Source organism: Epinephelus moara, chromosome 19, assembly GCF_006386435.1.
Source record: "Epinephelus moara isolate mb chromosome 19, YSFRI_EMoa_1.0, whole genome shotgun sequence".
Classification (NCBI taxonomy): Eukaryota; Metazoa; Chordata; class Actinopteri; order Perciformes; family Serranidae; genus Epinephelus; species Epinephelus moara.
The window spans coordinates 12,507,741-12,535,688 of NC_065524.1; the positions used below are offsets into that span (position 1 = coordinate 12,507,741).

Here is a 27,948-nt window from a genome sequence, read left to right on the forward strand (position 1 = left end):
AGTTGATCACATGCTATTGCTGGTGGGAGTTTACTCAGCTTCAATAACCATCAACATTCTCCCTCTATTCAGATCTATGGCTAAATCCCAGGTGAGTGACAGGTGCCAGCTACAGGGCTGTTAGGAGAGAGCGTTTGTTGATATAACCGTGTTTTCCTCTCTTTGAGCGACTGATCTGCAAAGGTACACATAAAGGCCCTCCTTCAGCAATGTACACAGAGCACTTCGAAAGGAGTACATAAAAATGCCTCTCCCCCCCTCCCTGCAACATTAAACAGTGTGGAGGGGGTGCAGTGGGAGGCAAGGGGAGGGGGGCGGGGGGGCTGGGGGACTCAAACAAACGCTGGAGAGTGGCAAGTTTGCATTCGCCCATACCAACAAGCTCCTATCTCATTAACAAACCGCTGAAATAAAAGAGTGCTTTTTTGGCTCACAGCTATAAAAAAAATTATCATAGTGATGATGTTCCTCAGCCGTCAACAGAGCTGTGATAACGTTGTTTGATGATGACTTTCCCATGAATGTTAAGCAGCCGCCGCGGCAGAGGAAAGGAGCTTATCAGCGTCTAATGCCCATCTCTAATTCCTGCCCTTCTTGAACTAGCCATTTTCTAACAGCGTTAACTGTCAAATTTACATCCCGTCTTAATGCCACTAAAGAGTACGGGGGATGAAGAGTAAATGACAGCAGTGTAATGAGGAAGGCAAGGCATTCCTTCTCCCACTTTCTCTCCCCCTCTTTTTCTCTAAGGAGAAGGAGATTTCCACAATATGGGGGCTTTTTTTCCTCCTCCTGTGCCATGATGCCATGATGGAGAGCTTACCTGTGAACTTACTGTAGGTGCACATGAGCTTAATTAGCAGCAGGCTCTTATGTGAAGGGAGAAAAATAGATTTTTTCTTTCATTGCACTGCAAATAAATACATGTGAGCATACAAAAAATTCTGACAATGACAATGAAGCACAGGGGGAGACATCTGAAAATGGGCGTTATACGTGTACAAGAAATTAGCAGTTGGTTCAGAAACTTAAAAGGTAAAAGGGATCAGCATGGGCTGAAAAAGTGCCACTGCCAAAAAAGCCATCACTTCATTATTATAAATGGAGGCCAGGAGGGCGTATTTAAAGTACAGCATGACTAGCAATCACATCACGTCCTTTTTTTTTTTCTTCTTTTGGCAACACAAGAAGGCTGGTTTTTCTATGAAACAGTCATTTTGGTGCATCCGTTAAGATACTGCAATTACACATTATCACTGTGATTTTTTTGAGTAATAACAATGCTGCTGCTTTGTAGTTTACCTGATTAGCACCATCATATCTAAATCATATATCACTCAAACGTCACTCAACAGGCTTTAGTAAAAGATAGACATCCTGTTCCAAATCTCTTCAACCAAACATCTTCCACACATTGTGTTATTAGTCCTTGGAGCCTAGCGCACATAATGAAACAAAACAATGAATTACATCGGTATTTTGAGTCAGTACAACTGAGCATTTCTTATCAGAGAACTGACCACTTTAATTTCCTGTTTTTAAATTGCCATTTTGTCCATTAAGTCAATTAAAAATGCTGAACTACTGCAGGAGACAATCACTTCTGACATTCAAATAAAATAATGGGAAAATTGCCACAGCTTCATTGTAAAAACTAATTTTGTTTTAAATTGACAGGGTGTAACCTTTGATATATAGGTTCATATATATATATATATATATATATATATATATATATATATTTCACATAGCATACATGAGGCATTATACCCATTTTCTTCTTACTACTTTATAATTCTAAAATAAAAGGATCAGGCTTCTCAGAAAATGTACTTGCCTCTTACCTAAGAAAGCCTTCGTATTTATGCATACTTCTGCTTCTCTTATGCAAATGAGACAAGTTGAAAGTTTTCTAATGTCTGCATGTAATTTAAGGTGGCATTTAAGCCTCCTACCCTAGATGCTATCATCATAATTAATTCATCAGGTAATATTTCCCATTATTCCAAGGCATTATTTTATGTCAGGCAAGGTAATGAATAGCTAAGAGGGCACGCACAAAATACAGCAATGTCTGCAGTTTGAGTTATACAGTAGACTGCTGTATATTCTAGAAAGGGAATATGCAGAAATCACACAATCAGTTGTGGAATGGGATGAAATATGGACTAAGTGTAATAGCAAATGTGATTTCCTCATAATTCTATTTGGACTGGTAAAGGATGAGTGCCATGTCATTGTGTCCTTAGGTTTTGACTCAATCAGTGGGGGAGAATTCAAATTCAATATTCAATATTCATTCCCACACAGGAAAATTGGAATAAAGATAAACAGAAGAAAGGCTGCACCTTCAATCTATCCTGTCATAATCAACCATGCAAGTGAACCTATGAATATGTAGTCCATTTCATCTGAGGGGTCTGACTCCGGTAGGGCAGGCCAGCTGCGATTAAATCTCAGCTCATCTGATTGGACCATATAACGACTCAAACTGAGCTAATTTCATGCCAATCTGGATGCCTCCAGTGAAACTATCCAAAAGGCAAGAGGCTATAGTGATTTGGAAAAGAGACAACAGATAAATGCAGAAATGAAGTTGAAGGGCCTTCTTACCTTTGAGAAGAAATATTTCAATTTAAATGTATCACTTTATCAGGGTCCTCCAGCTTTGCAGCTCCGAGATTACACCAATTAAACATCAAATATAGTGAACTAACTGCAAATGAACAAATGCTCCTGTTTAAAGGTTGGCATTATGCTGCATGGAGACATTCACTTACAACCACAATTAGCCTGCTGCATCTAGATTTGACAGGACATAAACACATATATTGTGCTGAAACTATTGATCAGTGCATTGATGAATCAGTCAACTGAAAAGCATTTGATTTCAAAACTGTGGCTTGATTCATGGTTTTAGTCATTTAGTCAAGTAAAAATAACAAATATTTGAAGGTTAGAGCAAAATAATGTATATTTTACTGTATATGCATATGATATAATGCATAATATACATTGTGCAATAACATGTGCATAATATTCTTTGATTCTCTTATGAAGGAAGCAGACCGCATACACAGTACATAATCGACTCTCGTATACATGCACATTAACCTAGCTCATTACAACCCTGTATACATTTGTTGTCCAGCACTTACCTTATAGGGGTGGGAGAAGACATTGATAACTGCACCGTAGCACAATGTTCTGCGTGGTAATATTGTATCGCTACATGGATGCCAAGTATCAGTTTTTCACTATAATATACACTGCAAATACAAATTAAACTATTGGTAGCCTACTAGAGTAATAAACAGTTGCTTTTTCACTCCACTAAATACATTTTGCTTGCATATCTCAAAACATTTAAAATCACAATAATGTTGTATCATGGCTTAAGTATCGTGATATTATCATATCGTGGGGACTCTCAGAATTTTCACCCGATACTATCTATACGTATATCTATATATGTTTATATTTGCTTACATTTGTTTATCTTTGATTCAAATTTTTAGGGAGCAAATTCAGGACACTACTCTTTTTAAATATCTTTTTTTTTTTTTTTCATCTAATAGCATTAATCTTTAATTGAATTATTCACTTGTGGGGTGATAACTCAATCATCAAAATAGCTGAATTTTTGGAGCCAGTGTTTTGACCCTGTAATAAATCTCTTGCTATTTCAGGCAGTTTAAGTGGTTAATATTTCTACTATTCCAAAGGTGAAATGCTATATCAATATCAAACTCCGTAGTTTGTATTTCAGAGATCACCTGACTCAGTGTAGGTTAACCAGGAAACATCCAGAGGACACAGGACTGGTTTGTCTCCAAGCCTTCTCTCGCTCTGCAGTTTGCTGCCGCTGAGCTCCGCCTGTGGGCACAATAGATTTGACACAAGAGTGCTGATGAATCTCATCAGTTTAATGTGTTTATGCTCGCTAAGCCCTAAAAGCTTATTGCTGTTCAATGGAGTGCTACAAAGTTACCTAATTTCCCCCCTGGTTGTCTCTTAGCACGCTGGCAACACAGACTCCCAATAACATGATGTACTCTGCAACCTGTGGAAGACAGAGGCCACGCTGTGTCTCAGTGATTTGTGTTATCGGGCAGAGAATAGACCTTGACAGAAATACAGTGAGCGCAGATATTACTGTTTTTTTCCACCTTAAATTCAGCCCATGACTGTCTCTCTCCGTCCAGATTGATCCCTTTTTACAGCCTTTTCACAGTAAGTGCTTTAGTCTTATCTTCAATGCCCCCACCTCGCCTGTCTCATATTCTACCCAATGAGGCTGGCTGCCTATATGACAGCTAACACCCAGTATTAATTAAAATGTCATGCCTCCAAATCAATATTGTAAAACAGTTCAAACACAACTCTTCGCCACTGCTGTGATAAGTGCTTTTGGGTGACAGGTAAGTCCAAAGAAAGAGATGCAGGAGAATGGTATGACGGAATTATCCAGAGAGAACATGTAACATTAAAATGTATGAACCCCCCTATGTGTTACTTCATCACTCACAATTGCAAATTATCCACACTGTCATGAAGTGTGCTGCGCTAAACTGACAGATCCATAAGTCAGCAGCAACAGGCCAGGAGGCTCGACGCGAGAACTCTTTAGCTTTAGATGTCTGACTGCAATGCGTTAAAAGTGACTAATGCACACTCATTTGGGAAGGAGGCTGTCAGAGGGGGGATTTATCAGTGCTGCTAAAATAGCTGCAATCCATCTGATTACGTTTGTGTTAACTTAGGACCAAAATACAAAAAAAACGGCAGGTTATTACCGAACTACTTTGAGTGGACTTCTGTGACACACGGTATAGGCTTTTGCCATGAAAAGTTTCCATGAATAAAGCCAATGAAATGGAGAGCCACGGCCATTTTTTCACAATATTCCAACTATTATGAGTGACAAATAGGGTTGATTCAAAACTTTACGAGGCTGTACGTGTTCACACATACTCATCGAAAGACATTGTTCAAAAGCAATGCTCGGGATATGGATAGAATGTGACAAATTCTGTCAGAGTAAATATGGTTTAATAAATGAATTAGCTTCATAAATAATGGCTGTAATGACATTTTAGGGGACAATAAGCCTAAGCGTTGTCAGGAAATAGTTGATGTATGAGTTTCATGCCTCAGCGGTTCCTCAAAATGAATAGGCTTGGGAAGATAGCAGGGGCCTGCAACCAGCCTATTTCCTCGAATTATCTACTTGTTGTCAATTTGCACAGTGGAATTACACATGCAAATTGAACTGCCTGCACAAACACCACTTGGAGATGATAAAAACAAATTAACAAAGGCTATAGAAGGAGGATTTATTTCACTGGCTAACCCAGGTCAAGCAATACATGTATTTTACAATTGTGTGTACCCAATTTTGGTGTAATTATATCAGCAAATTATTCTTTGTAATCTTATTATTTTTCCCCAACCTTCTCCTTACACACATAATTAACTTCCTTCATATCCTCATGAAAAAAATCAGCTTGCCTCTGCATCAGAGTAACACAGTTTAATCTGATTTGGGGTTCGCTCTCGTCACCTTTTTGCAGCTGCAATCCAGAGGAAGGTGAGAGGTGAACAGTTTAGTGACACTGTTTAGTGTAACCGCTTGGTAAAGGCGCACACAAATCTGCATAGCAGAAGTCACAATGTTAAAATATATATAATCACCTCTTAACATCATCCCTCATACTGGGGAGGAAATTAAGAGTCCCCGGACCTCCACGTTTGCTATTAGATATCTCATTTACTTTGTACACACAGTGCTAATCTGCACTAATGAATTCTGCCACACCAAGCCAGATCGAGATGACTTAAAATTATTACCACTTCCACAGATATGCCTTTCCTCATTTGAGGCTCAATTTGGCTGGCTCGCAAAAACAGTCTGTCACAGTAAGATACTAATAATTAGGGTTTTAAGATGATTAGTTTATCTCTGTGCTCTTACAGTCCTGCCTCTTATCCACCATGGCCAAAACTTAATAAGAGGCTCTAAGTTTTAAACAGCCAACTCCAAATTACCAAGAAATGACGGAAATAATAAACTGGAGCACATGCCAGGGAGAGAGACACAGAGGGGGAGAGAGGGAGAGAGATGGATGGTGGGAAAGCTGAGAGACATTTAATTCAAGTGTGAAATAGAACACAAAGTCTAGTAATCAATAAGGAAATGATTCAGACCTGTAATGCCAAAATTGTTTGGTATTAAGAGGACTTTGTGACTCTCATTTACCTTCCTGCCTGCCGTGCTCATCAACTTGTCACACAAGTAATTAAAGTCACGATAATGCTGAGTGAGTGATACCAGTTAATGGTGCCATATTTTAGAGGATGAGTTAGAGATTTTACATATTCCAGATGACATTCAATATAGCATAAGACTTATCAGCCCAGTTTAATATGCAGTGCATTTTGCAAAGCTGAACTGTGTAAGTCTCCCATCTTAGGGTACAGGGAGGTCAAGGAGAGTACAAGGTCTCCAGGTTTTTTGTTTTTTTTTCACATAACATTAGGGCCATGAGACAGGACTTGGCATCAAACATCAATACTGTTTTAAAGGTCTATCCCAATTTGTGGTCTTGTTTTCAGTTTCTGATTTTCAGGCAGCAATGTAATATTATTTCCATTATCCAGTCACATGTCAATTGTCTTTTCAATCAATCGATTTATCGTCTAGTCTTTAAAATGTCAAAAATAGCAAAATGTGCCAATCACAAGATCCCAAAGCTCATCATGATGTCTTCAAATATCTTGTCCGACCAACAGTCCAAAATCCAAAGTGGTCCAATTTAAAATGAATTTACTTTATTGTTTCATTTACAATAAGAGTGGAGGAAAGCAGCAAATTCTCACATTTGAGAGGCTGGAAGAATGTTTGACATATTTGTTTGATAAACTGAATTAAATTATTACTCAACTGTCATTTTTTTGGTTAATTAATATCATGTCCATGGATTAACAGTGTGATTGAGCAGTTGTTTAGGCCTATCTGCTCTTAATCTCAATCTTGCCCATTTTAAACTGTATTTCCATGGGGCAGAGTTTTCTGGATGGCTGTTTAACATTTGAGAAGGATGCCCTCTTATGTCCAATGCAAAGAATAGTAATTTATCATAAAATAGAAAGTTATGAAAAAAGGATTGTTTTGGCATTGGCACCAAATCACATATCAGTATTGAACAAGTATAGAATAATTTCCTACAATTCCCAGCCAGTCCAATGCAACACTGTTGGTTTACTGTACCTGAAACTTCCAGAAACTTCCCTCCCTTCCATGTACAGTTTCCAGCCTACCTGAGCCTGGCTATTGACCTTTTTGTATTTTATACATTATATACATTTGGTGTTATAGATCCCACTCTTTATTCTACATTCATATGGCGCACAAAATACAGGCTATAATATATGTAGATTATTGGCTTTGCAATAAGATGCAACCAAAAGAAAGCCTAATGTGAATGAGTGTGAAAGAGCAATTTAAGGGTAGATGTGCCTGTGCCAGTGCCAGGGGCTATACAAGATTTGCATGCTAATCATTCTAATAATAATGTAATGCCCAAAGCACTTTGAGCAAATTGCGAACCATTGGTCATAGAAGGAAGCTTATCTCGCCGAGAACATGACACAAATATAGGTTAACATTTGAATGATTCCTGGTAATTCACGGACCTGTCAGCAGCCTGGCTCACCTCAATTAGAAATGCTCCACAACAGTCTGCTCTTGACTTTACCTCACTGCAAGGACTAGCTTCGACCGCTATAAATCCTCATATTTTTTCCACGCATCTATTCTGAGCTGTAAATGTCACTAAAACGGGAAACTTTGCACCATAAAATCGCTTTACTCGCTAAAAATCCCAAATTAAACACTCAACTGTTAAACGTTGTTCTTACAAAAACAGCCAATAAGAGCACTTGTCTCGTCTCTAGGCTCTGCTGCTCAGCCTTTGTGAAAACAGTACTGATTGGATTCTGTGCTCAATCTTGCTAGCTACGAGCCAATCGGTGCTTTCCTACCCGCAACGTCACAATGTTTACCCGGAAATGAGAGACTGTTTCAATCTGCGCCAGCAGCTGCCTTCGAAATCTATCATTTACCAATTTCTGACCTTTTTTAGTCCCGCAAAAATGATAAATTACAGTATAATGTGACTGTAAACTACTGCCTCGGAATGTACAGCGGACTCTTGCCAAAAGGTTTAACCGAAGACGACCTCAGTCCAGATGACGAGGAGGACGATGTTGAGGAGAAGAGGGAGAGAGGGAAGTGTGAGAGCTCTGCTGAAAAGTTGGGCTCAGCCGGGGAAGACACAGTCTCAGTGGTGGAGGCACAGCCGACTCACACTGCCAGTGGTGCAGACAGTGATTCCCCGACATGCAGTATGCCTGGTATATCTCAGGAAATGTGGCAAGTATGTTGATTTGGGATGCAATAAGCTAAGCATAGCATTAATTCTGTGAAATACAAAGTAGCTGATGTACACCTGTGGCTTTGTTGTCTGTAAGTGGGGGTTAGTTAGATGAGAAAACACTTTTAATATAACAAATGCAGTACATCTACTATTTCTGCTGAATCCCCAGCCCCTCTTGAGCTAACAAAATGTGAATTAAAGGTTTTTGAAACCCTGTTGGACTGTGTGAATCATATGTGTACAGTAGAGTTAGATCAGGTGTCAGTTTGTGCATTCACTATGTGTGTTTGTGTTAAAGAAATTCCAGGATCTACGACAGAAGAATGACGAAATGAAGACAATGAAAATCCCCAGAAAAAGAAAAAGAAAAAGAAGACATCACAAGAAAGGTCTCACTGATAATACAGTGACAAATGTATTTCTTGATACTGTTTGGTGACTTTTAGCCACAATGGTTGCTTCTGTTCATATGTATTTTGCCTTTTCTAGTGAACGAAAGTATTGGAATCAGCCTCTTAACAAGAGGAGAGCAAAAGTAATAATTGTAATACTTAATGATATTAACTTTCTGATCTGTAATAAAAATTTAAAAAACTTCAGGCAACCCTCTTTAAGGTCTAGTGTCTAGGATTTAGTGGCATCTAGCAAATAGGTTGCAGGATTGAAACTTCTCTAATGTACGAAGCGGGTAGGAGAACTACGGTGGCTGACTCAAAACCATGAATGGCGCTAGAGCCAGTATTTGATTTGTCCGTTCTGGGCTACTGTAGAATAACATGGCAGACTCTGTGGAAGAGGACCCGCTTCGTATGTAGATATAAACAGCTCATTCTAAGGTAATGACAACAGAATGACTCTTATGTTCAGGTGATTATAAACTAATAAAAACATAGTTATGAATGTTATATACCATTTTTGCCAATAGATCAGGGTTAGAAATTAACTTCTTTGTCCACCTGCCACTCGATAGATAACCATTGTGTTTTTTCGCCTGGTGAGTGAAGCAAACGTAGCAGCCACTTGCATGTTTTACCAGCACTGAGCTGGTGCCTAGTGCTAATTTTCAACCCTGCAATAGATGCCCCCAAATCTTACAAAATGGACCTTAAAACCGTCAATTATACTTGAAGACTTCTGTTAGTATTAGCTGATGCTATTTTGTATCAAAGTAACTGTGTCTCTTATGCCAATCAACAGGAACAGAGAGTGAGGATCCGACAGAGACAAGGTACTAAATTGAAACGTCCAACCAGAGAAGCTAATTTATACAAACAAAACATTTGAGATTGTTTGTCTCATGCACCCATGGCAAATATGTAGCTGAAAGTGTGGACTGCCACAATAAAAAGCTTGTGAATGAAGCCAGATCTCAGATTTCAAACTGCACTATCACGATAGAGATAGATAGATTTAAATGATGATGAATGACTAGCTTACACAAACAAGTAAGTTTACTGCAAGCTGAGCCTGATAACTAATAGACAGGAATATCATCCAGTGTAGCATTATAGCTGTAATGTATTGAGGGAAGTCTGATGTGCACTGATGATGTTACCATGCTGTGTGATACACACTCATCTAGACATACGGGTCTGATTTTAGCATAGAGTTTGAAACAGAGTCCAGTTGCAGTATGAACAGTATTAGTTTGGCTTATCACAGTGCTGGTCTACATGTAATGAACATTAACACATTTTCTCTGTCAGCAGTGAGCATCAGGAGGAGCGAGAGAAGCACTGGGATGAGCTTAAGCAGCATTTCGGTGTAAATGATCGATTTCATCCCCCTGCATGTTCCAAACCCCCTCCGAAGGTAACAAAGATTCCTGCCTTCCAACTTATCTACCGAGGTTTAATACTGTGTCAGTCGTAGCTGTTAGTAACACCTTCCCATCCTTTGTGTTTCCGTGCCACTGTATTCTCTCATTGTTTTATGTGATATGACATATGGATTAGAAGAATCCTTATGCTAACTTAACCTGACACTGAGATGAATTTTAAGGATTATGTTTGGCTACATTTAGTGATAAGATTAGGATGAATCTCCTTTCATGCATGCTTGAGATTAAAGTGAAATGTAGGTTTTTCCTCTGCAAGCATCCTAATGAAAATCAAAATTTCACTTGACAAAAGAAGAGAGGGTTAGAGTACCTGATATGGCGTCTGTGAGTGTAGCTGGAACATTTAAATTAATGGCTAGATAATAAATGGCCATGTACCACTTCATCATTGAAGAAATTATAACTTTCTTTCATTTGGATACATTTCTGCACTTAAAGATGAATGAACATTTTATGCAAAGGCTTGCAAATTGCCAATGAAGCAAAATATTTGCAAGCTTGATGAACATTATAGCTGACCCAGTGAATGGGAGCTGTTCTCATTTCAATTTGAAATCCTTTTAATGATTATTTTGGAGTATTTTGTGCTTAATTTAACTCAGAGCAGCATAAAATTGAGTTTTTGCTGATTTTAGCCTCATTTTGAATAGGGCAACTATGAAAGGATAAAAGAAATGATTAACAAGCTGAATGAAACAGAACTTGTCACATCAACATAATGAGGGGCTCCTTCATCCCTCAAATGCGGTTTCTTGTAATTAATATATCGTATTTTATTTAATTCTGCCAAGTCCTTCTCACAGTCATTTGAGGAAAAAGCTGTCATAGCAGCCAGATGTCGTTAACTAAGCTGCTAACAGCATTTCTTCAGTGACCTTAAAAACATGTTTCATGGCATAAAGGGTGATGGTCTGTCAGTTATAGTTTTGTTCAAGAGTGCAATATACAATAATTCAGATCACAAGTCAGGTTGTATCAGTGTCAGCTTCAGTTTGTCTGCAGAAAAATAAACTATGTAAAGCAAAATCAAGACCAAGCAACTCGAGTTACAGAGAAAATTGTTATACTAATTCTGCGTTTTTAAGCCTGATGGTATCATCCTTGTACTTTTACACTTGAGTCAAGGTCCTCAAACAATACATCAGAGGAGACACATTAATAATTATAGCCTCTTTCCAGTGTATTTTTTTAGCATGATGAAATTTTAGGGGCTGAAGAAATCTGGTGCTCCGCTTTCTCAGATAGGCTCATCACAGCAGAACTGCCTTGCCATCAGTAACCGGGGGCCTCTCTGCACCCCCTTCTGCTTAGGCCTGTAATGGAAATGTGTAATTAAAGAGTCACATTTATGTTTGGTAATCTCCTGTAGCATTTCTAAGATTTCCCCACTAATATCCAATCAAAAAGGTTTTCATTTGTGAAGGGAAATCTACATATTTGTAGTAATGGCAATCATATTAAAAATAAGGCCCTGGGGACTTTTGAAGTTAGTCTTTGATTTTTTTTTTCTCTCTACCCCTATTTCGGAAAAAAAAAAAAATCTGAATTTTTTTTTTTCCCCTCTTCTGCAGTCCGGCCTAGAAAAGAGCATAGAGAGGGCCATAGCTGAAGGGGACATTGCAAAGGCGGAGGAGATGAGCGACAGACTCGCCACTCGAGAGGTACGTTGTGCTGATAAGAGATCTTTGGGGTGCTCCCGCTGTGACAAATCAGGCTAATGGATCCGTGGCCATTTCTGCTGCAAAGACATAGAGGAACAAAAACACACGCAGACACCCACCATTCAGTCCTGCAGCCCTTTTCCATTGAGTTAATGGAAAGCCCTCCCCTTAGTTTTGAAGTGCTGCAGTGTCTAAAGGACTTTTGGCTCTGCTTTTTAATGAAGGGTACATTGCTTTCAAGCCAACTGTTAAATCATTCTCCAGGTAAGAGTTTCATACCTTTGAAGTGTACATGTCCCTAAATGCAGTGCCTGAAGTTTTGTAACTAACCGCCTTGGCAGGCATCAAGGATCAAGTGGTTTGAAACTAATTTAGCATAAAATGTAGCCCACACACACATATAATTGTGGTTAAAAAGACATACAGCTGCGGTGTTACTTCTCCACTCGGGGAATTGCCGTACTTTGAGCATCAAAGTTAAACTTCTTTGTTTCATGATGCGTGTTGCTTACAGCATCCCATCAGCTTTTTCATTTTGTAATAATGGCAACACAAACGTGTGACACTGTGGGCTGAGATGTCATTGTCAGTCCTGGATTGTAATAGAGTTTCAAAGTAGGCGGGGCTGCTGGTTCAGGAAATGTCTCTCAAATAGAAACATAGGAGTCTCCCATAATGATCCTACACTTTAGATTTATGTTATGGCCACCAGACTTAATTAAACATGTTTTCCAAGAAATCCTGTGTGGTCCGTCAGTTTAGCATCTAAATACTACAATACCCATAAATACTACAACAACGAAACATTTCGATTAACTACAACTCTTTGACTGGCTTCTATGGAAATAGAAGCCAGTCAAAGAGTTGTAGCTAATCGAAATGTTTCGTTGTTGTAGTTGATTTTCTTGCTGAATTTTTTCAAAATCGACCATAAATTTCAAAGTGAAGAAATTTAAAGGAACATTTCTGGAAATATGGTTTTTCATTCTCTGGCAGATAGATGAGAAAATCAACACCACTCTCAGTCTCATATCTATGCTGAATATAAAGATACAGCCAGCTCACAGTTAGCTTAGCATAAAGACCGGAAACAGGATGAAAGAGCTAATCTGGCTCTGTCTCAGCTCTACTGGCGTCTGCATGCATGATAAACCTCTGGAGATTTTGGTTCTTCATCACGTCTGTCGGAGTAACGTTACTTCAGCAGTTAGAAAATGCAAGGTGAACTGGTTGTGTAACGCTATGTCGCATACATCTTTGTGTCTGGATAATGCTTATATTAGCTAAATGTTAGGATCAGCATGCAAACAAGCTAATGTTTAGCAGGTATAATGTTTAAGTGTGTACCAAATTTCATAGCGCGCCATCCAAGTAGTTTTGAAACATTTCAGTCTGATGGAATGATTGACCGACATCTCTTGAACCACGCCATTTGCATGGCTAAAAGCCCAACCAAATCTCAATAATCATGTAATATATCATCCATCTGTAATGGTATCCCTACCATAATACTTTATACAGTGTTTTCCAAATTGCATATCAGGCAGCAGACTCATGAACAAAGTTATCTATTTCTAGAGATGTATTTATCACTAATTGATGCTACAGAACTGCCTCAGTCACTGCCTGCTGTTATGAACTTCGTCTTCACTACCACATCGTATTGTTGGATATTAATGGTGGTGTAGTAGAAATTATAGATTGTAGATAAAGTGTTTGCGTACTGTAATATTTAATTGGAAAAAAATTGCAGTTCATTCACTATTGGTTCCATGCTAAGGTTTTGGACATAGGCTACTAAAAAAATCTCACACACTGTTTTAGCCTACAAAAAAGCATGTCAGTATGGAATTTTGGAAGCAGCTAATTTCCTGGTGGGGACCTGTAACTTCCTGATACTTCTGTTGGTTGCCTGGCAACTTTTTCCAAGCGCTGTGATTAGATATCTCTCACCCATTTTCCCCTTAGGAGTCATAGTCAGCTTCTCACCTAATGTTTTTATGTCCAAAGGCTTTCACCTTTGGCTTTATATCAAAGAACCAGACATCTCTGACACAGGTTTTGTCTTTTGTACTGATGATTAAACCTGGTAGGTACATCACTGTGACAATGAATCAAGATCGCTGTGGAAAACATTATCTGATCTTCAGACTAGATGTGTCACCAAAAACGATGATATTTAGAAAGAAATGACCCCACAAACTATAACAGAAGAAGAGATAGTGTGTTTGCAAGAGATTTTACTCCTGCTATTTTAAAAATGTTTTATATTCCCAGTAGATCTTTCCCTGGAGAACCCTCTTGAATGAATAAGTAGGCTCCATCAACAAGGGTCTGTGTTTAAAAATAAAAAAAAGGAGCTGTATTTTTCATTGAATTGGCATTACATGCCTGTCCTTAGTATCTTCAGTGTGTAATGGACATTAGTGCAGCATCAGAGCTGTTATATTCCCATCTTAACTGCTAGCGGAGTGGTCAAATATGGGGAAGTTAAATGAAAGCTCTTGTGAGTGGCACCTGCGCTGTACTTTCAGAAAGCCTCTTAGAGCGTTGGTGGATTGGTTTTAGCCTGAGCCGAGGTTCTCGCCTCCCTGGCACCTGCCTCGCGTCTTGCCAGAACTGTGATGGGACGTGACAGCAGTCTGGCAGCCACAACTCATTGTTTAGCAGCGACAACTTCATTTCACGAGAGTATAGTCAATTGACCATTTTGAAATCCCCAAAACCTAGGTGACGTAAAGTTCTTTATCGTTCACTTTTAGATACAAAGGGAGGCATTGCTGAACATAGGAGGTGTATGTAGAGAAGCAGTAGCTAAAAAGCAAAAAGTTTTAATGATTTTGAATTAGTTAGAAAGGATTATATTCCATCTTAAATGATGCAGCCTGTAACACAGATAGCATTAAGACCAATGTTTGTTTACAGCACTCCTGTTCACTTTTGACAGGAGCACTGTGACAAACATTTAGAAGATCAATAATCCCCGCTGTGGCCAGAATCAATTTCAAGGTTATAATTGAGTGGCTCATTTGGTACGGAATGGCTTAGATGTTTAATTTGTTTACGGTCATAACACCAAGACATGATTGTGGCAGGCTTTTCACTGGAAGAATAGAAACAGGTTTTCTTCGCAAAAAATGCAAAAGCATCCCGACAGCTGTGAAGAACTAAAGAGGCCTGTTTGTCCCTCTAGGCATTGTTTTGTTAAGAAAACGCTGGTACATGATGGATGACAATGTTTCAGTGTATTTTCATCCTCAATCTAACGGTTTCCCACTTATCTCCTCAAAGCAAAGGGAAATGGGAGGAAGATAGAGAGCTTGCTGTCAGAATCCCCTCTTTTATAAGACAAAAATGTTTGTTTCTGCTGTTTTGGGCTCCCTCAAATCAATTAATGATTTCCATTTGCTCTACTTTCTTCTTTTTAATCTGAACATTAAAACAATTTGGTAAAAACCCGTTTTGAAGGCTCCTTACAAATTCTGAGATACGTGTTCTTTCATCTGTCAAACTTCTGAGACGCGCTGCTTGGATATTGCAGGTTGAGGTTTTTTATTCTCATTACAGTTTTTAAACATTTCCCAAGGCTTTAAGCCTTTGTTTTAGATGAATTCATAAAGACATGCTCCGCTTTTAAGTGAAAGTATTAACGCCCCCGAAGATGGCGCGAAGAAATCACATCCCCTTTTAGGTAACAAAATATTATTTATGTCTACATTGCTTAGACAAAGCTCCCTAATGTATTCCTTTAAACTGTGCAGATAGGGTTTCTTCTCTCATAAAGATGTCTGTTGATCCTTCTCAACACATTTAGATTTCCTTTCACAGGCCATAGAAGACACACAATAATGTAAAAAGCTTCTCGCCTCTAAAGTAGACCTAGTTCAGTAGATTAAAAGGTGCAAGTCCTCCAATTAAGAAGACTGGGTCTCCATCCTTTGATTACTGCACATCATTTTACAACGCTGCAAGTTGCATGTGGGCTAATTAATTCAGTAATTAGCATAACATGGAGTGACTGACACACACGGCTCACAGTCTGTCAGGAGGCTTGATAGCATTTGACAGATTGATTTTGCAGCTTTTCCTGGTAAATGAGCCAGTGCAAAAAGCCGATAACTCATCAGTGCTACAAAGCACAGTGGGGCTTCCTACGTCATCTAAAGTGTAGTGTGACCTATAGAAAAATTTGTAATGTAATGGTTCGGTATGTACACATAAGACATAAGTGAAGCCTGTCCTAGTTTTGTATATTAGGCTCTAAAGTACATTGATAATTGTATTGTGGTGACAACGTATTTGATGAACATGCAAGACAGTCCTGGGTTCGCATCCAGACTCCTGTCTGTGTTTGGGTTTGGTAACAAAGGCACTTTGGTCAAGGTTAGGGAAAGATCGTGATTTAGGTTAAACGTTCACAAAAAATGTAAGGATTAAATAAACATAATGCTGTAGTCACTATCAGTGTATTGCAAGATTGCCTATTTTGGGGGCGTCGGTGGCTTAGTGGTAGAGCAGGCGCCCCTTGTACAAGGCTGTTGCCGCAGCGGCCCGGGTTCGACTCCAGCCTGCGGCCCTTTGTTGCATGTCACTCCCTCTCTCTCTCCCCCTTTCACGCTTGTCTGTCCTGTCAAATAAAGGCTAAAAATGCCCCCAAAAATATCTTTAATAAAAAAAAAAAAAAAAAGATTGCCTATTTTGGCAGAAAACAGTTTAAAAAAATGTTTATTGTTACTTATTTGTGAGGCAAATAGAATTTAGTCTTACCTAAATTTATTAACATGTACTCAGTGTCAACAGACACATTTTGAACTAACAAAGTCGAATCATCAGCATAGAGATAACATTCACAATCAACTGCAAATTTAATATCGTTTACATACAATATATTAGGAAGAGTAAGGGGCCCCAGATTGAACCTTGTGGAACTCCACATTTGACCACTCCTAGAGCAGAAAAGGTGCCATTCATATACTAAAAAAGATTACTGAGGTATGTCTTAAACCAACAAACTATTGGTTATCACACCTACTAGCCTCAAATTTATTGCACCAAATTAAAGGATTTACTGTATCAAAAGTCTTTTGAAGGTCTTTTTAAACCCAGATTGGTACTGGCAATAAAATCAAGTACTAACCAAGTAATGATCCCATGCAGAGAGAATTTATATTGGTGTCTTCATTCAGCACCATATCCTAAATCAAGATGACTGCTACTATACAGTACTTACTTTGTCACACTAATTAACCCTAGTTATTGTACTATTTCATCATCATCCTTACAACAAATAATTATTCCCTCACTCTTTTCCTCTTCATAAAACATAGCCACTGAGGTCTTTTGAAATAGTCAGGAGTTGTACTTTATATATAGTAAGTGGGTATATTTCACCACAAAAGACTGTCACGCCATGTTAGAGCTTACAGTTCCCCCATAGCACTCATCACAGCTATTAGAGTGGCATTACCACTTCAAAACAGAAACTCTCTTAGTCTGTAACAATAGGGGGTGTCAAGTCCATTTCATTACTTCCAGGAGCTGAAGAATGTGAAAAATAAAAAGTAGTTTCATGGCTGCTGGCCTCTCATGAACCAACAGCAAAGAAGCAGGTCCAACAATGACACCAAGTACACAAAGAAACACACAGTATATTCTGAAGGTAGTTTTCTTTTTTCAGTCTATAAAGTGCAAAACTGCTAGGCACTATAGAGGATCAGTATATTTCAGACATTTCTGCTGTCTGCGCTTGAACAGAGACCAATAGATTATCAACTCAAGTGATGACCAAATGCATTAGAATCTGGTGGATGTTTACTGCAATAAGTTGAGCTGTAGTTGTATTCATAGATCCTTGATTCACCGGCTACATCCAATAACCTAGTCACTGGCTGTAATCCAATTCAGGTCTCATTCAGGTACCTTTAATATCCAGCCCGACAGTTTTCACAGGTGTTATGAATAAAATGAATTATGTCTTCTTCTACTGTAGTAGTGACGCTTTCACAATTGAGGTAAAAAATACACTGAAGGGCAATAAAGTTAACATAAGGCATTTTTGGATAAAACAGTTCTGGGGAGTCTCTGAGAGAAACAACCCACTGGGGAGCTCCTCCGAGAACTACATACCTTGAAGGGCTTTTTTCTGGTTACATTTGCATTGCCAATAGGAAGACTGAAGTGACGCACTGTAAGCTGGTTGGCGGTAGGTATAGCAACATCAATTTTGCTTTGACAAGTCAAAATCATGTTGTATTTCTCCCATCTCATATATGCTCAGTACAGCCTGGACTTCACTGTCGGTCTGTGTTTTCTTCAATTTTCTTTTTGTTGTGAGCTGTTGTTTATGTTTCATGTTAGCTGTTGTTTACATGGCTGTATGGTTTCTCTTGTGCTGAGAGTACCTACTCAAAAAAAAAAAAGAGCTAAAAAAAAGTCCCTCTAAACAGCACTCTACGAGCTATGATCATTTTTAGTTTTATTGTGATGTGGGTACAATAAGAAGGGAGGTTCTTAAGGGTTAGGGTTAGGATACACCAAACTAAAATCAAAGAACTAGCGGCATCAAAAGCCAACTTTTGCGTTACACATGCCTTGCCTCACCTGTGTCTTGGCCAGAAAGTTGCACCTTAACATATTGCATTGACGATAGCCAACAGCCACTGTACCTGCGTGAGAGGAACTAAGTCTCCATAGATGGCAATAGTTGGTATTTGTCAGTCAAAAAGGGAAACCAGAAGACCGTCTTGACGCTAGTTAGCCAGTTTGCACATTAACAACACAATCCAGTATTGAAAGAACAAAGCATATTCACTCTGCCTCAGTGAATAATAACACAAACCATCACAAAATGTTTCTGCTAAAGAGCTCAGTGGCTAAAGAAAAATAAGTTTATCCAATATAACAAGTTTGTTTCAATCTTGACTTTAGCCCTTTGTTTACTTTCCTCACTTCCGTATCTCTTCTTGTGTAATCAGCTGAACTGTCATTCAGAGTGATTTCATTCACCGATGGGCTCTGCCGCCTCAGACACCGATTCAACATGCTGAATCGGCTCAAAAAAAGCCAACAAGGGCAATGAGGGCCAACAGTATGGGACACACCGCAAAGACTGGGGTGACAGATGCTCACTGACACCCCAACATTGACCATTAGCTTGGTGTGTCAGGGCCTTTAGAACTATGAAAAAGCTCCCCTGGTGTACAAAAGGCAGATAGACTGTGGCCTATCCTCAAATTGTGTCCAAAGTGGGTTCTGGACATATTTACAGACACTGTGATTTTATCATTATTTCATGTTTTTCTCCCATGCTGTATAAATGTCATAAGCACCTTCCTCAGAGAAAGCGTTTAAGATGTCTGGCTCACTATCATATTACTTCAGCACAGCAACATCTCACCGGACTAAATAAATGTATTATCATACTTTGGTGAGAAATCTCGACAATTTTAATCTGCTCTGCCAGAGAGGAGAGAAAAAGTATAAAAGGCAGTTTCTGACGCTTTTTGTCTCTTGCTCTCTTGTTTCTGACCATGGGGTACAAAGTTAGCACTATCTACTAGCCAAATATCAGGTAGATTTGCTTCACACACCAGCCAAAAAACAATAGTAATTCATTGAGTGGCTGGTAAAATTTCAACATTCACTAGCCATTTGGCCAGTGAGAAAAAAGTAAATTTTGCACCCTGTTTCTGACTTTTTCTGCAGATACAAATAGTGAATAAACAGTATATAACAGGATAAAATGACACCGCATTCATGTTGAGTTGTGCATAGTATTGCTTATCATTCAGTGCCTGAATTGTGTTGGACTGTTAACTGATTGCCTGAAACCTTCTGGCTCAACAATCCTGATCTAGCCCCAGTTTTGACCATTGGCCTCCTGTTCTGTGGATGGCCATCAGCTGGTGGAACTCTCTTTAAACCCTGTTTTGAGCATGATTAACCCGATTAGTCTAAATTGTTTAAAAAGCGCACCCTCTCTGCAGTTAGATCACTTAATATACAATAATTAACCATTTGAATATGTATTAACTGGAGCCATTTATGGTTTCTGTAGCGTTTGAACTTGCGGATGGTTATAATATCTCTCATTATGTTCCAGCTCGTATTTCAATAGATGCAGCAGCTGAAAGGAAAAGCCCCACTGTCCTTGAAATCTACCCTTTGGAAAGCCTTGCTTAAATGCTGTGAAACAAAGGTGTCGCGGCATTTTGTCGGAGGAGACATGGTGGCTTAGTTGGAACAAAGAGCTGAACTAAGAATGTTTCATGATATTTATGTTATTTAGCACCTTTTTTTTTCTTCTCACCACCTTCTCCCTGCCATGCCCCGTGTTTGTAATCAAAAAATTAATGAGCAGCGCTTTTGTGGAAAGTGGGCTTTATCAGATTCTGACTTTCCCCGCCCCACATCAGAGTAGGAGGCTGACTCTGTCTCCCCTGCGAGCCCCCCCCAGGCCACCTCGCACAGAGTTTAGGGAAACTCTCCTCTTTGTTCATTTTTCCTTCAGCATAAGCAATTTATCACTGAATGAACTTTTATTGTATCTCTGGATGACTCACATTAAATTTTCGCCCATTAATTTTGAAATGGATTTTGAAATGGGTACTAAGCTTTTATCAAATGCCTGGGAATCTCATTTGGATTATTGTATTTCATTAATTACTTGATAGACAAAGCATACTTTTCAATGTAGATTTGTGTGCTGTTTAATTAATTAGCATGTTTTCTCTTTTAATTAAAGCCATTTTTTTAAATTAAAGCCCACAGCAAAACACATATATAATTTGTTTGTAATTAGGCCTTAATTGGTGGTAGTGGAAGCTTAGCACCCTCGGTTTCTTTTTTCATGATTGCCATTTTATTGCCAGTCACTCATTAATTAAACTGTTTTTTCTAATTAGCTTATAAAACTGTTGATGGCATATTATTGTAAGTGTGAGTTCAAAGCTTGCTAATAAGCCTACCCTACTCAGAAGAGGCGAGATAATGGAATGTGCACAAAGCAGGCGAACTTTTAGAGATTTTTTTTTTTAGTCTACTCCCTAAAGATGACATGTCATGTGTATCTAGCATCAGATTACTAATAGAGGAAAAATGTAGCCATGGCTGTTCTACTGTGCCTTCCCTGGAGTGACTTTCTTTTTGCTTACCATGTCTGTTTGTCAAAGTGGAAGGACGATTATACAAAACACTCTTATGGGGCTGCCCCATTAAACAGTGTTGGAATATAGCAACATGGAGGTACATGCTGTGACGTTTGGATGTAGCATCTTGATGTTAAAATGCCATATTGTAATTGTCAATGTTTTCACATTATACATTGTTTAACAGTCATTTTGCTGTTGCTGACTTCAGCAATGTCATTGTTGAAGAGAAATCTAAGTTAAAAATCTAAGTTGAATTCCCAAGCAGAGCTGCAATGATTACTTGAGATACCAATAAATCGATTGACCAGTGTTTGGATGTAACTCAGAGCAATTACTCAAGTACTGTACTTTTATTTTACTGTGCACATTAAGGGCACACCAACCGATTCACCATACCTAGTAGCAGGCAAATTCTTCTAAAAATGTCCAGTTGATTATTTATTTTCAATCACTTGAATATATTATATATTTTGACTTGACTATAGGTCAAAGAGAAATGTTGTACCACTGGATTAATGTACAGTTCTAGTTACTATTTACCTTACTTTTACAAGGTTTCACATTCAAAACGTACAGTGATCCAATAAAATATGATGCTTCACGAAATGACCGATGAATTGAAACAATTAGTTCATTAATCGATTAGTTGGCTGACAGAAATTAATCTGCAACTATTTTGATGACTGATTAATCCTTTGATTAATTTTTCCAGCAAAAATGCCAAACATTTCATAGTTCCAGCTTCTTAAATATAAGGGTTTGCACTTTTCCTTTATCTTTAATTGTTGATTATTGGGTTTGGACTGTTGGTCGGACACAACTAGCAATTCGAAGACGTCACTTTTGGCTCTAGGGAATTGTAAAGGACATTTCTCACTATTTATTGACACTTACAGAGCAAACAATTAACCAAGAAAGCAATGATTAGACTATTCAGTAATAAAGCTTATCATTAGTTGAAACCTTATATAAAATAGTTTAAGAATTAGCTCAACCAACTACATCAGTAAAATGCTGCTTAAACATTCATGCATTAGGAAAAAAAATCTAATAATATAATTATATGACACACAAAGGGGTCATTTGTAGACAGTGAGTACTTTTGATTTTTTCACTATGTTGCTAATAATACTTATACGTTTAATTAAGTAACATTTTCAATGCTTTTACATGTAATAGAGGATTATTACAGTGTGGTTTGCTACTTTTACTTAAGTAAAAAATGTTAATATTACCTCCACTGCTGCGATCAACAACAATTTTGATATACGATTAATGAATTAGGTTAGGAAGATAGGACACATGTCTATTGTTTTATATAAGACCTGAAACCCTGGTGGATTTGCATTCTTCGTGTTTAGTCCATTCTGTTGTTTTACTTATGTCAAAATGAATAACTGAATGAAACTTGGTCCTCCTTCTTTTTTAATGCGATATGGGTGGTATCGATTGACCCCTTGATCTCTTGACCCTCCCAATGTTGCTGCAACACTGAGGCCTTGCAGCCAGAAACACATTTTCCTTCCCCCTCCGCCTCAGTTCTGAGAAATTATGCTGAAATAACACACGAGCTGCCTAATCTGATATTCATTCCTTTCTTATATAGCCCTGCTTTCCAAAGTTGACTAAGGCCACATTATTTAGGCATTAAGGTAGTGTGATAAGGGAATTAGGCTGGTCATTAATCGTTTACACGTCAAATGCAGCAGAGCAGCTCGGGGAGGTGATTTAGCGAGGCAAAGCCATATAGCCCTTGTTAATCCACCTCTCACACGTTTTAATTGGAAGAGGCTTCCTGGATAGGAAATTTATGAATGGGTTTAAGGCCATTTCTTCCTTAAAGCCATCATTTATTTCTTATTGTTAATAGGAGCTTTAACACTTTATCCACATGGAGATGTATTTTTTCTCATCTTTTATTCAGCTATTGTCTTTCCTGCACTTGCTGTTTAATTGCCACAGTGTTTTTGTGAACCCTGCGCTGCTCATAAAGACTTCCTAATGCTTCTTTTATTTATCAAACACCTCAGAAATGATGCAATAGAACAGACACACGAATGAAAACAGTGTGAAACTGTTGGGTTTATCTTGTGTATGGCTTATACAGCAGCAGCAATGCAGATTTTTTTTTTTTTTTTTTTTTTGTATTTAGGCCCCATGTTTGGGTCTCCACTTGAATCTCCATGACGACCCAAACATGAATGAACAGAAAACGGTACTATTGACTTAACCCTCCTAGTGGCCTTAAGCTGCTGCTGCTGCTGCAGTGCCAGCATTGTGCACGATGATTTTTTTTACGCCCAAATCTTCCAAAGGTCAGAGTATTAATCCTCTGAATAAACCTTGTTTTTAACAGGGCTGTGCCCAGGCCACACAAGAGAGAGACACAAGGCACAGAAACATGGCGCTGATGGACACTTAATTGTATATTAATATGTGGTGGAGTGGGAAGAATTGCCTTTTAGGAGCCACATAAACAAAGAATGCAGGAGGTTTCCTGTCTCCGGCTTTTATTCCAGCTTTGTACTTTCATTCTTATTTTTCACCAGCCTCTGATGTGAAAGGATTTGGCACTAAGATGCACGCAAGGGGAGGGGGAAAAAATCCTGAAAAGTGGATCAAAAAAGTAAATGAAAAATAATGTCATATTACTGAAAATATGAGAGGCTAATTTGTGCCGACTTTTTGCTAATTTTGTTCTCGCCACAGAAAGAGGAGCCGTCACCTGCTCGGCGCCACAGCGCTGACAGTGCCAGTGATCCATGAAATAAGCTGCCGCTGGCTTTGTTCAGATAAGAATGAACAAATCTGCACAATGTACTGCTCTCGGAATCTCATTTTCATACTTGCATGCAGGCTAAAAGAAATAAGCTGTTTGCAGGCTTGATTAATCAGACATTTGAGGGGTTTTTTTTTTGTCTCTTTGATCTGTTCTGTCTCCTAGGTAACTTGGTTGACATTAATGTTGAGCCCCAGTAAAGACAATCAGGGACTGTAGACTAAACTGATAAAAAAAAAAAAGGGGGAAAGAATTAAAGACCTTTAATGCTTTAAATATAGTAAACGCTATGTTGTGAATTTAAAAGAGGGAGAAATTGCATGGAAGTGGGTTTTAATTTTGCTTTTGGAATGTTTGGAAAGGCGTGTTTTCAAGACCTTTTGCATTTCAAATGCAACCCCACAGGAGAGCAGGTTAATGTGGGTAATCCTGGTGCAGAAAAAAGGGAAAAATCTCTGTCTGTAAACCTCCAAATGAAACCATTTAGCATCATGCAGTTTCATTTGATTTGCTCCCAGAATGAGCCAAAGTGGGGTTTTTTCTGCAAACACAGAGAGCAGGAGCTGTTCTCAGATTTGTCAACAATTTAATAAACGTCTGGTTCATAATCTCCGTGTGCATCGCAGACACTCAAAAGCATTTAGCAGCACCTACACCACTCCATCGAGGAGCAGGGAAAACCCTGGTGTGGTTTTATCTGCTTGCAAATCTCCTGCACATGTAAGAGCAATCACCCGTAATAACTCTTTAAAAAGAGAAAACATGATTTGAGGAATTTAAAACCTATAAAATGGCAAAGAACTGGAGAACTGTCATAGTATGTACGCTTCAGGTTATGCAGACGCTTTCACAAATCTTCCAGTGACTGTATAGATGAATGCCTTGAGGGCCCAGCCGGAGCCCAGTACTTGCAGCCAGCCGGAGCCCTTATCTTAAATCCAAGCAAAGTACCATTAATCTTTTTGAAAGACCTTTATGGCTTTTAATGTATCCCAAATTAGAACATTTTACACCCTTGGTTCCTGAAATATGGTGATAAAAAGCCTTTAGAGTTTAATTTTTCCTGCCTGCTCGCTCTGACCTGCTTAATCCCAGCATGCATTAGGAGATATTTTAGTTTCAGTCTTTCTAATAAAGTTTATCCCACTTAATTATAATTGAAACATTTTTTTTCCAGCAGGTCTTTTTTTTTTTTTTTTTTTTCTAGTGGCACAGTGGTGGCACATTTCTTCATTACCTTAAGACTTTCTTTCCCCCCTGATTGTACTCTGAATATTAGAGAGAATTACCCAAAGGTTTGGTGAAATTGTTCCAAGTTGTTTATCGAAGTTTGCCTTTGCTTGAATAATAAACCTATCTCAGGAGTGACAGAGGAGGCAGGATTTTACTCTTTGTTTCCCGTGCTTCTGTGTGACTGGGGTTATTGGGATTATTCTGCTTCACAATACATACGTCTTCCCTGGGATTTGAATGTTTGCCTCTTGCAGTCACGGTCATTCTCTTCACTTCTGATTTCGGGGGCTGCCTGCAGTACTCCAAACAGAAAAGTGTCTTTTACACTGGTGATGAGTGGAAAATGCCACTGCAACGTTTTTGAGACGGACGGAAAAATGGCAAAATGCTGAACATTGTTTCTCATTGTTTATTTATTCCGTTATTGCATTTGCACATTAAACAAGAAAAAAAAAAGAAGTAATCAAAAGAAACAATGTGCGGGAGAGACTATAAGCCAGGAGCTTAAAAATATGACACCTCAAACAAAAGGCAAAATAGATTAGAATAATTTTAATAAAACAGTGCTCCTGTAATTTATGGCGCTATGGGGCACTTCACCCCCCACTTAAAACTCACAGATGTACACTCACACACATACACACATTTTTTAGTACTGTTATTTGTACTGTATCTTTTTACCTTTATGTTTCACTGGCTGTTGCCCTAGATGTATTTCTAATATGTCGGATGTTGCAGGTTATAAACAGCTTGTAGGGTTGAATTTGGAAAGAATAACACAAGGAGCACTTAAGAATAATAACAACTGATTGTTTTGGTTATTGATTAATCTGCCACTCATTTTCCGCAGTTAATTGTTTGGTCAGAATATAGTGGAAACTGCCCTTTACATTTTCCAGAGCCCAAAGGGACGTCTTCAAATTGCTTGCTTTGATTCACCAACAGTCTAAAACCCAAAGATGTTCAGTTTACTATTAAAGACGAGTAAGAAGACCAGCAAATATTCATGTTTGAGAAATTGGAATCAGTCTTTTTTGGGCATTTTTCCTGACTTAATTACTTAAACAATTAAAGGGTTATCAACATTTTCCGTCGCCTGACTTAGTGAGTAATTGTTTTTAATGTCCGTTTACAAAACACGAAACTTAATTTTGACTTCGGAACAATTCAAAAGGACACGTAGTAAAATCACATGCTTGTTGTATTATTGCAGTTGGACAGTAAATGGTTAACAAACTGACATTTGTATCTTCTTTTTCGAGATACAGTGAAAACAGAGCCAAATATATCCATACATAGGCGTACATTTCAGGGGGGACGCAGGGGACACGTCCCCCTTAACATTTACAACATTTGCCCCCCCCTCCCCAGTAAAAACATGAAAGCAGCAGAAGACTTGCTGTTGAAATGTTGAAACAAAACGTACACCCTTGCATCATTATGTTTTCATTACACACGTAAAATTTCCTGATATTACTCTTCAAACTCCCAGTACTATGTTTTTATCTATACTTTCACATGCTGCCGTGTCATTTTGTTGCATCGAGTTTAATTTACTGATTTTGGTGTACATGATGTACGCATGTTTCTCTGCCATGGAAAAACACTGTGCGCAATAGTTTCTTTCTGTAACATACTGTGTGTTATACCCTATCACCAGTCCTAATGAAAAATGTGTTCAATTCTAGGATAGCAGGACGGCATTCATGTGTTGTTGAGCTCAACAGCGGTTGTGCTGTGGTGTGGAGGAGGCAGCACAGGGAAGCAGAGACACTGACGAGAAGCCACCCTGACACATCAGTCAGAAAGCTTTTTCTCGCCACAGACTGATTTCCATTCTCTAATGGGCCTCTCCTCTGTCTGCCTCTAAATAGCTGGCTGTGAAAATCGCTCAAGCCGCTGATTGCCGTGACTTTGTGCAACGCAAACAGGAAGAGGAAGCTTTGAGGGCAGCGCAGAAAAGGAAGAACCAAATAGCCTGGGGGTAGGACGTCTCTCTCTGTCCTCGCATTTATGTTTGCCATCATATCTGCCATGTGTTACACTCTGGGCTCAAGTACAGTTAAGATAGAGCCACTGAAACCGGCATCAGCTGGACTTTGAATGATTACTCACCCAGAGATTGAAGTTGACAGCTGAAATGTATTCATAAAGGGCTCGGTAATTTAATGTGTTTTTTTCTGTGTTGCAGGTTTGAGGCTAAAAGACGATGGGAAACCAAAAGCAACATGGGCTTCATGTGACAAACACGAAGGAAAAGGAGAACGTGTGTTATTTTTTTTTTTAAGTTAATTTGATAAAAGTAGTGTTTTTATAGCGGACTGATCCTGTTTTTCTTTATTCCCTTTGTATATTTTGAAGACTTCTCAACAGCAGAGTGTGAGGGGGGGAAAGTCACACAGTTGGCTGAGGAAAAACCAATCCAGAGAGTACAAGAGAGAGAGAAAATTATGGAGCATTCAAATTAATTCCTAAGGCGCCCATTGGTGTCTGCATTGTGTTATTTTTCATTACATTTCAGTGATTTGAGCGTTCTGGCCTTTTTTTTCCCCCCTTCAAATTAAATCTGGTGTACATTACTGGATGATGCATTTATTTATTGCTGTAAAGTGGGTTAATCATGAAGGCGCTCCTTTCTTCTTCCGAGGAAGAGAAAGGGAAGATTAGGGCCCTAATGCAATGTACAGGATAATGTGCGATAGGATTTGGGAGAAGAAAATGAAATTTGGCTGCTGTAAACAGTTGTGAGCAGTTGTAAACTGGAAGTTGAGTGAACGTTTTGGGGTTGGGGAGATGAAGGGGGGGGGGGGGGGGGGGGGGGGTGAGACATGAAACAGAGGCTTTGCTG

The 27,948-nt window shown here is 38.8% G+C and overlaps 2 protein-coding genes across 3 annotated transcripts in view; both read left to right on the forward strand.

Moving 5' to 3' along the window:
* The first annotated feature begins 658 nt into the window (after window positions 1-658).
* The window catches only part of prdx3 (peroxiredoxin 3), a 235,972-nt gene continuing 208,682 nt past the window's right edge, over window positions 659-27,948 (forward strand). Inside the window, exon 1 of the mRNA XM_050071077.1 lies at window positions 659-668. The gene's annotated coding sequence lies outside the window, so the exon portion shown is untranslated. The remainder of the gene's footprint in view (window positions 669-27,948) is intronic.
* On the forward strand, window positions 8,047-27,921 carry fam204a (family with sequence similarity 204 member A). 2 transcript variants are annotated; one of them, XM_050071079.1, is made up of 7 exons: window positions 8,047-8,438; window positions 8,737-8,827; window positions 9,636-9,666; window positions 10,145-10,250; window positions 11,850-11,939; window positions 26,975-27,084; window positions 27,292-27,921. In XM_050071079.1, the coding sequence occupies exons 1-7, from the start codon at window positions 8,199-8,201 to the stop codon at window positions 27,341-27,343; spliced, it is 720 nt and encodes a 239-aa protein (XP_049927036.1). In that variant the 5' UTR covers window positions 8,047-8,198; the 3' UTR covers window positions 27,344-27,921. The 2 variants fall into 2 exon arrangements, with proteins under 2 accessions (XP_049927036.1, XP_049927037.1); XM_050071080.1 differs by having other exon boundaries at window positions 10,148-10,250.

Excerpts from the sequence above, each read along its gene's own strand:
- fam204a (XM_050071079.1), top strand. The coding sequence starts at position 8,199 with ATGTACAGCGGACTCTTGCCAAAAGGTTTAACCGAAGACGACCTCAGT. Across the intron at positions 9,667-10,144 it reads GAGGATCCGACAGAGACAAG|CAGTGAGCATCAGGAGGAGC; the intron begins GTACTAAATTGA and ends TTTCTCTGTCAG. Across the intron at positions 10,251-11,849 it reads GTTCCAAACCCCCTCCGAAG|TCCGGCCTAGAAAAGAGCAT; the intron begins GTAACAAAGATT and ends CCTCTTCTGCAG.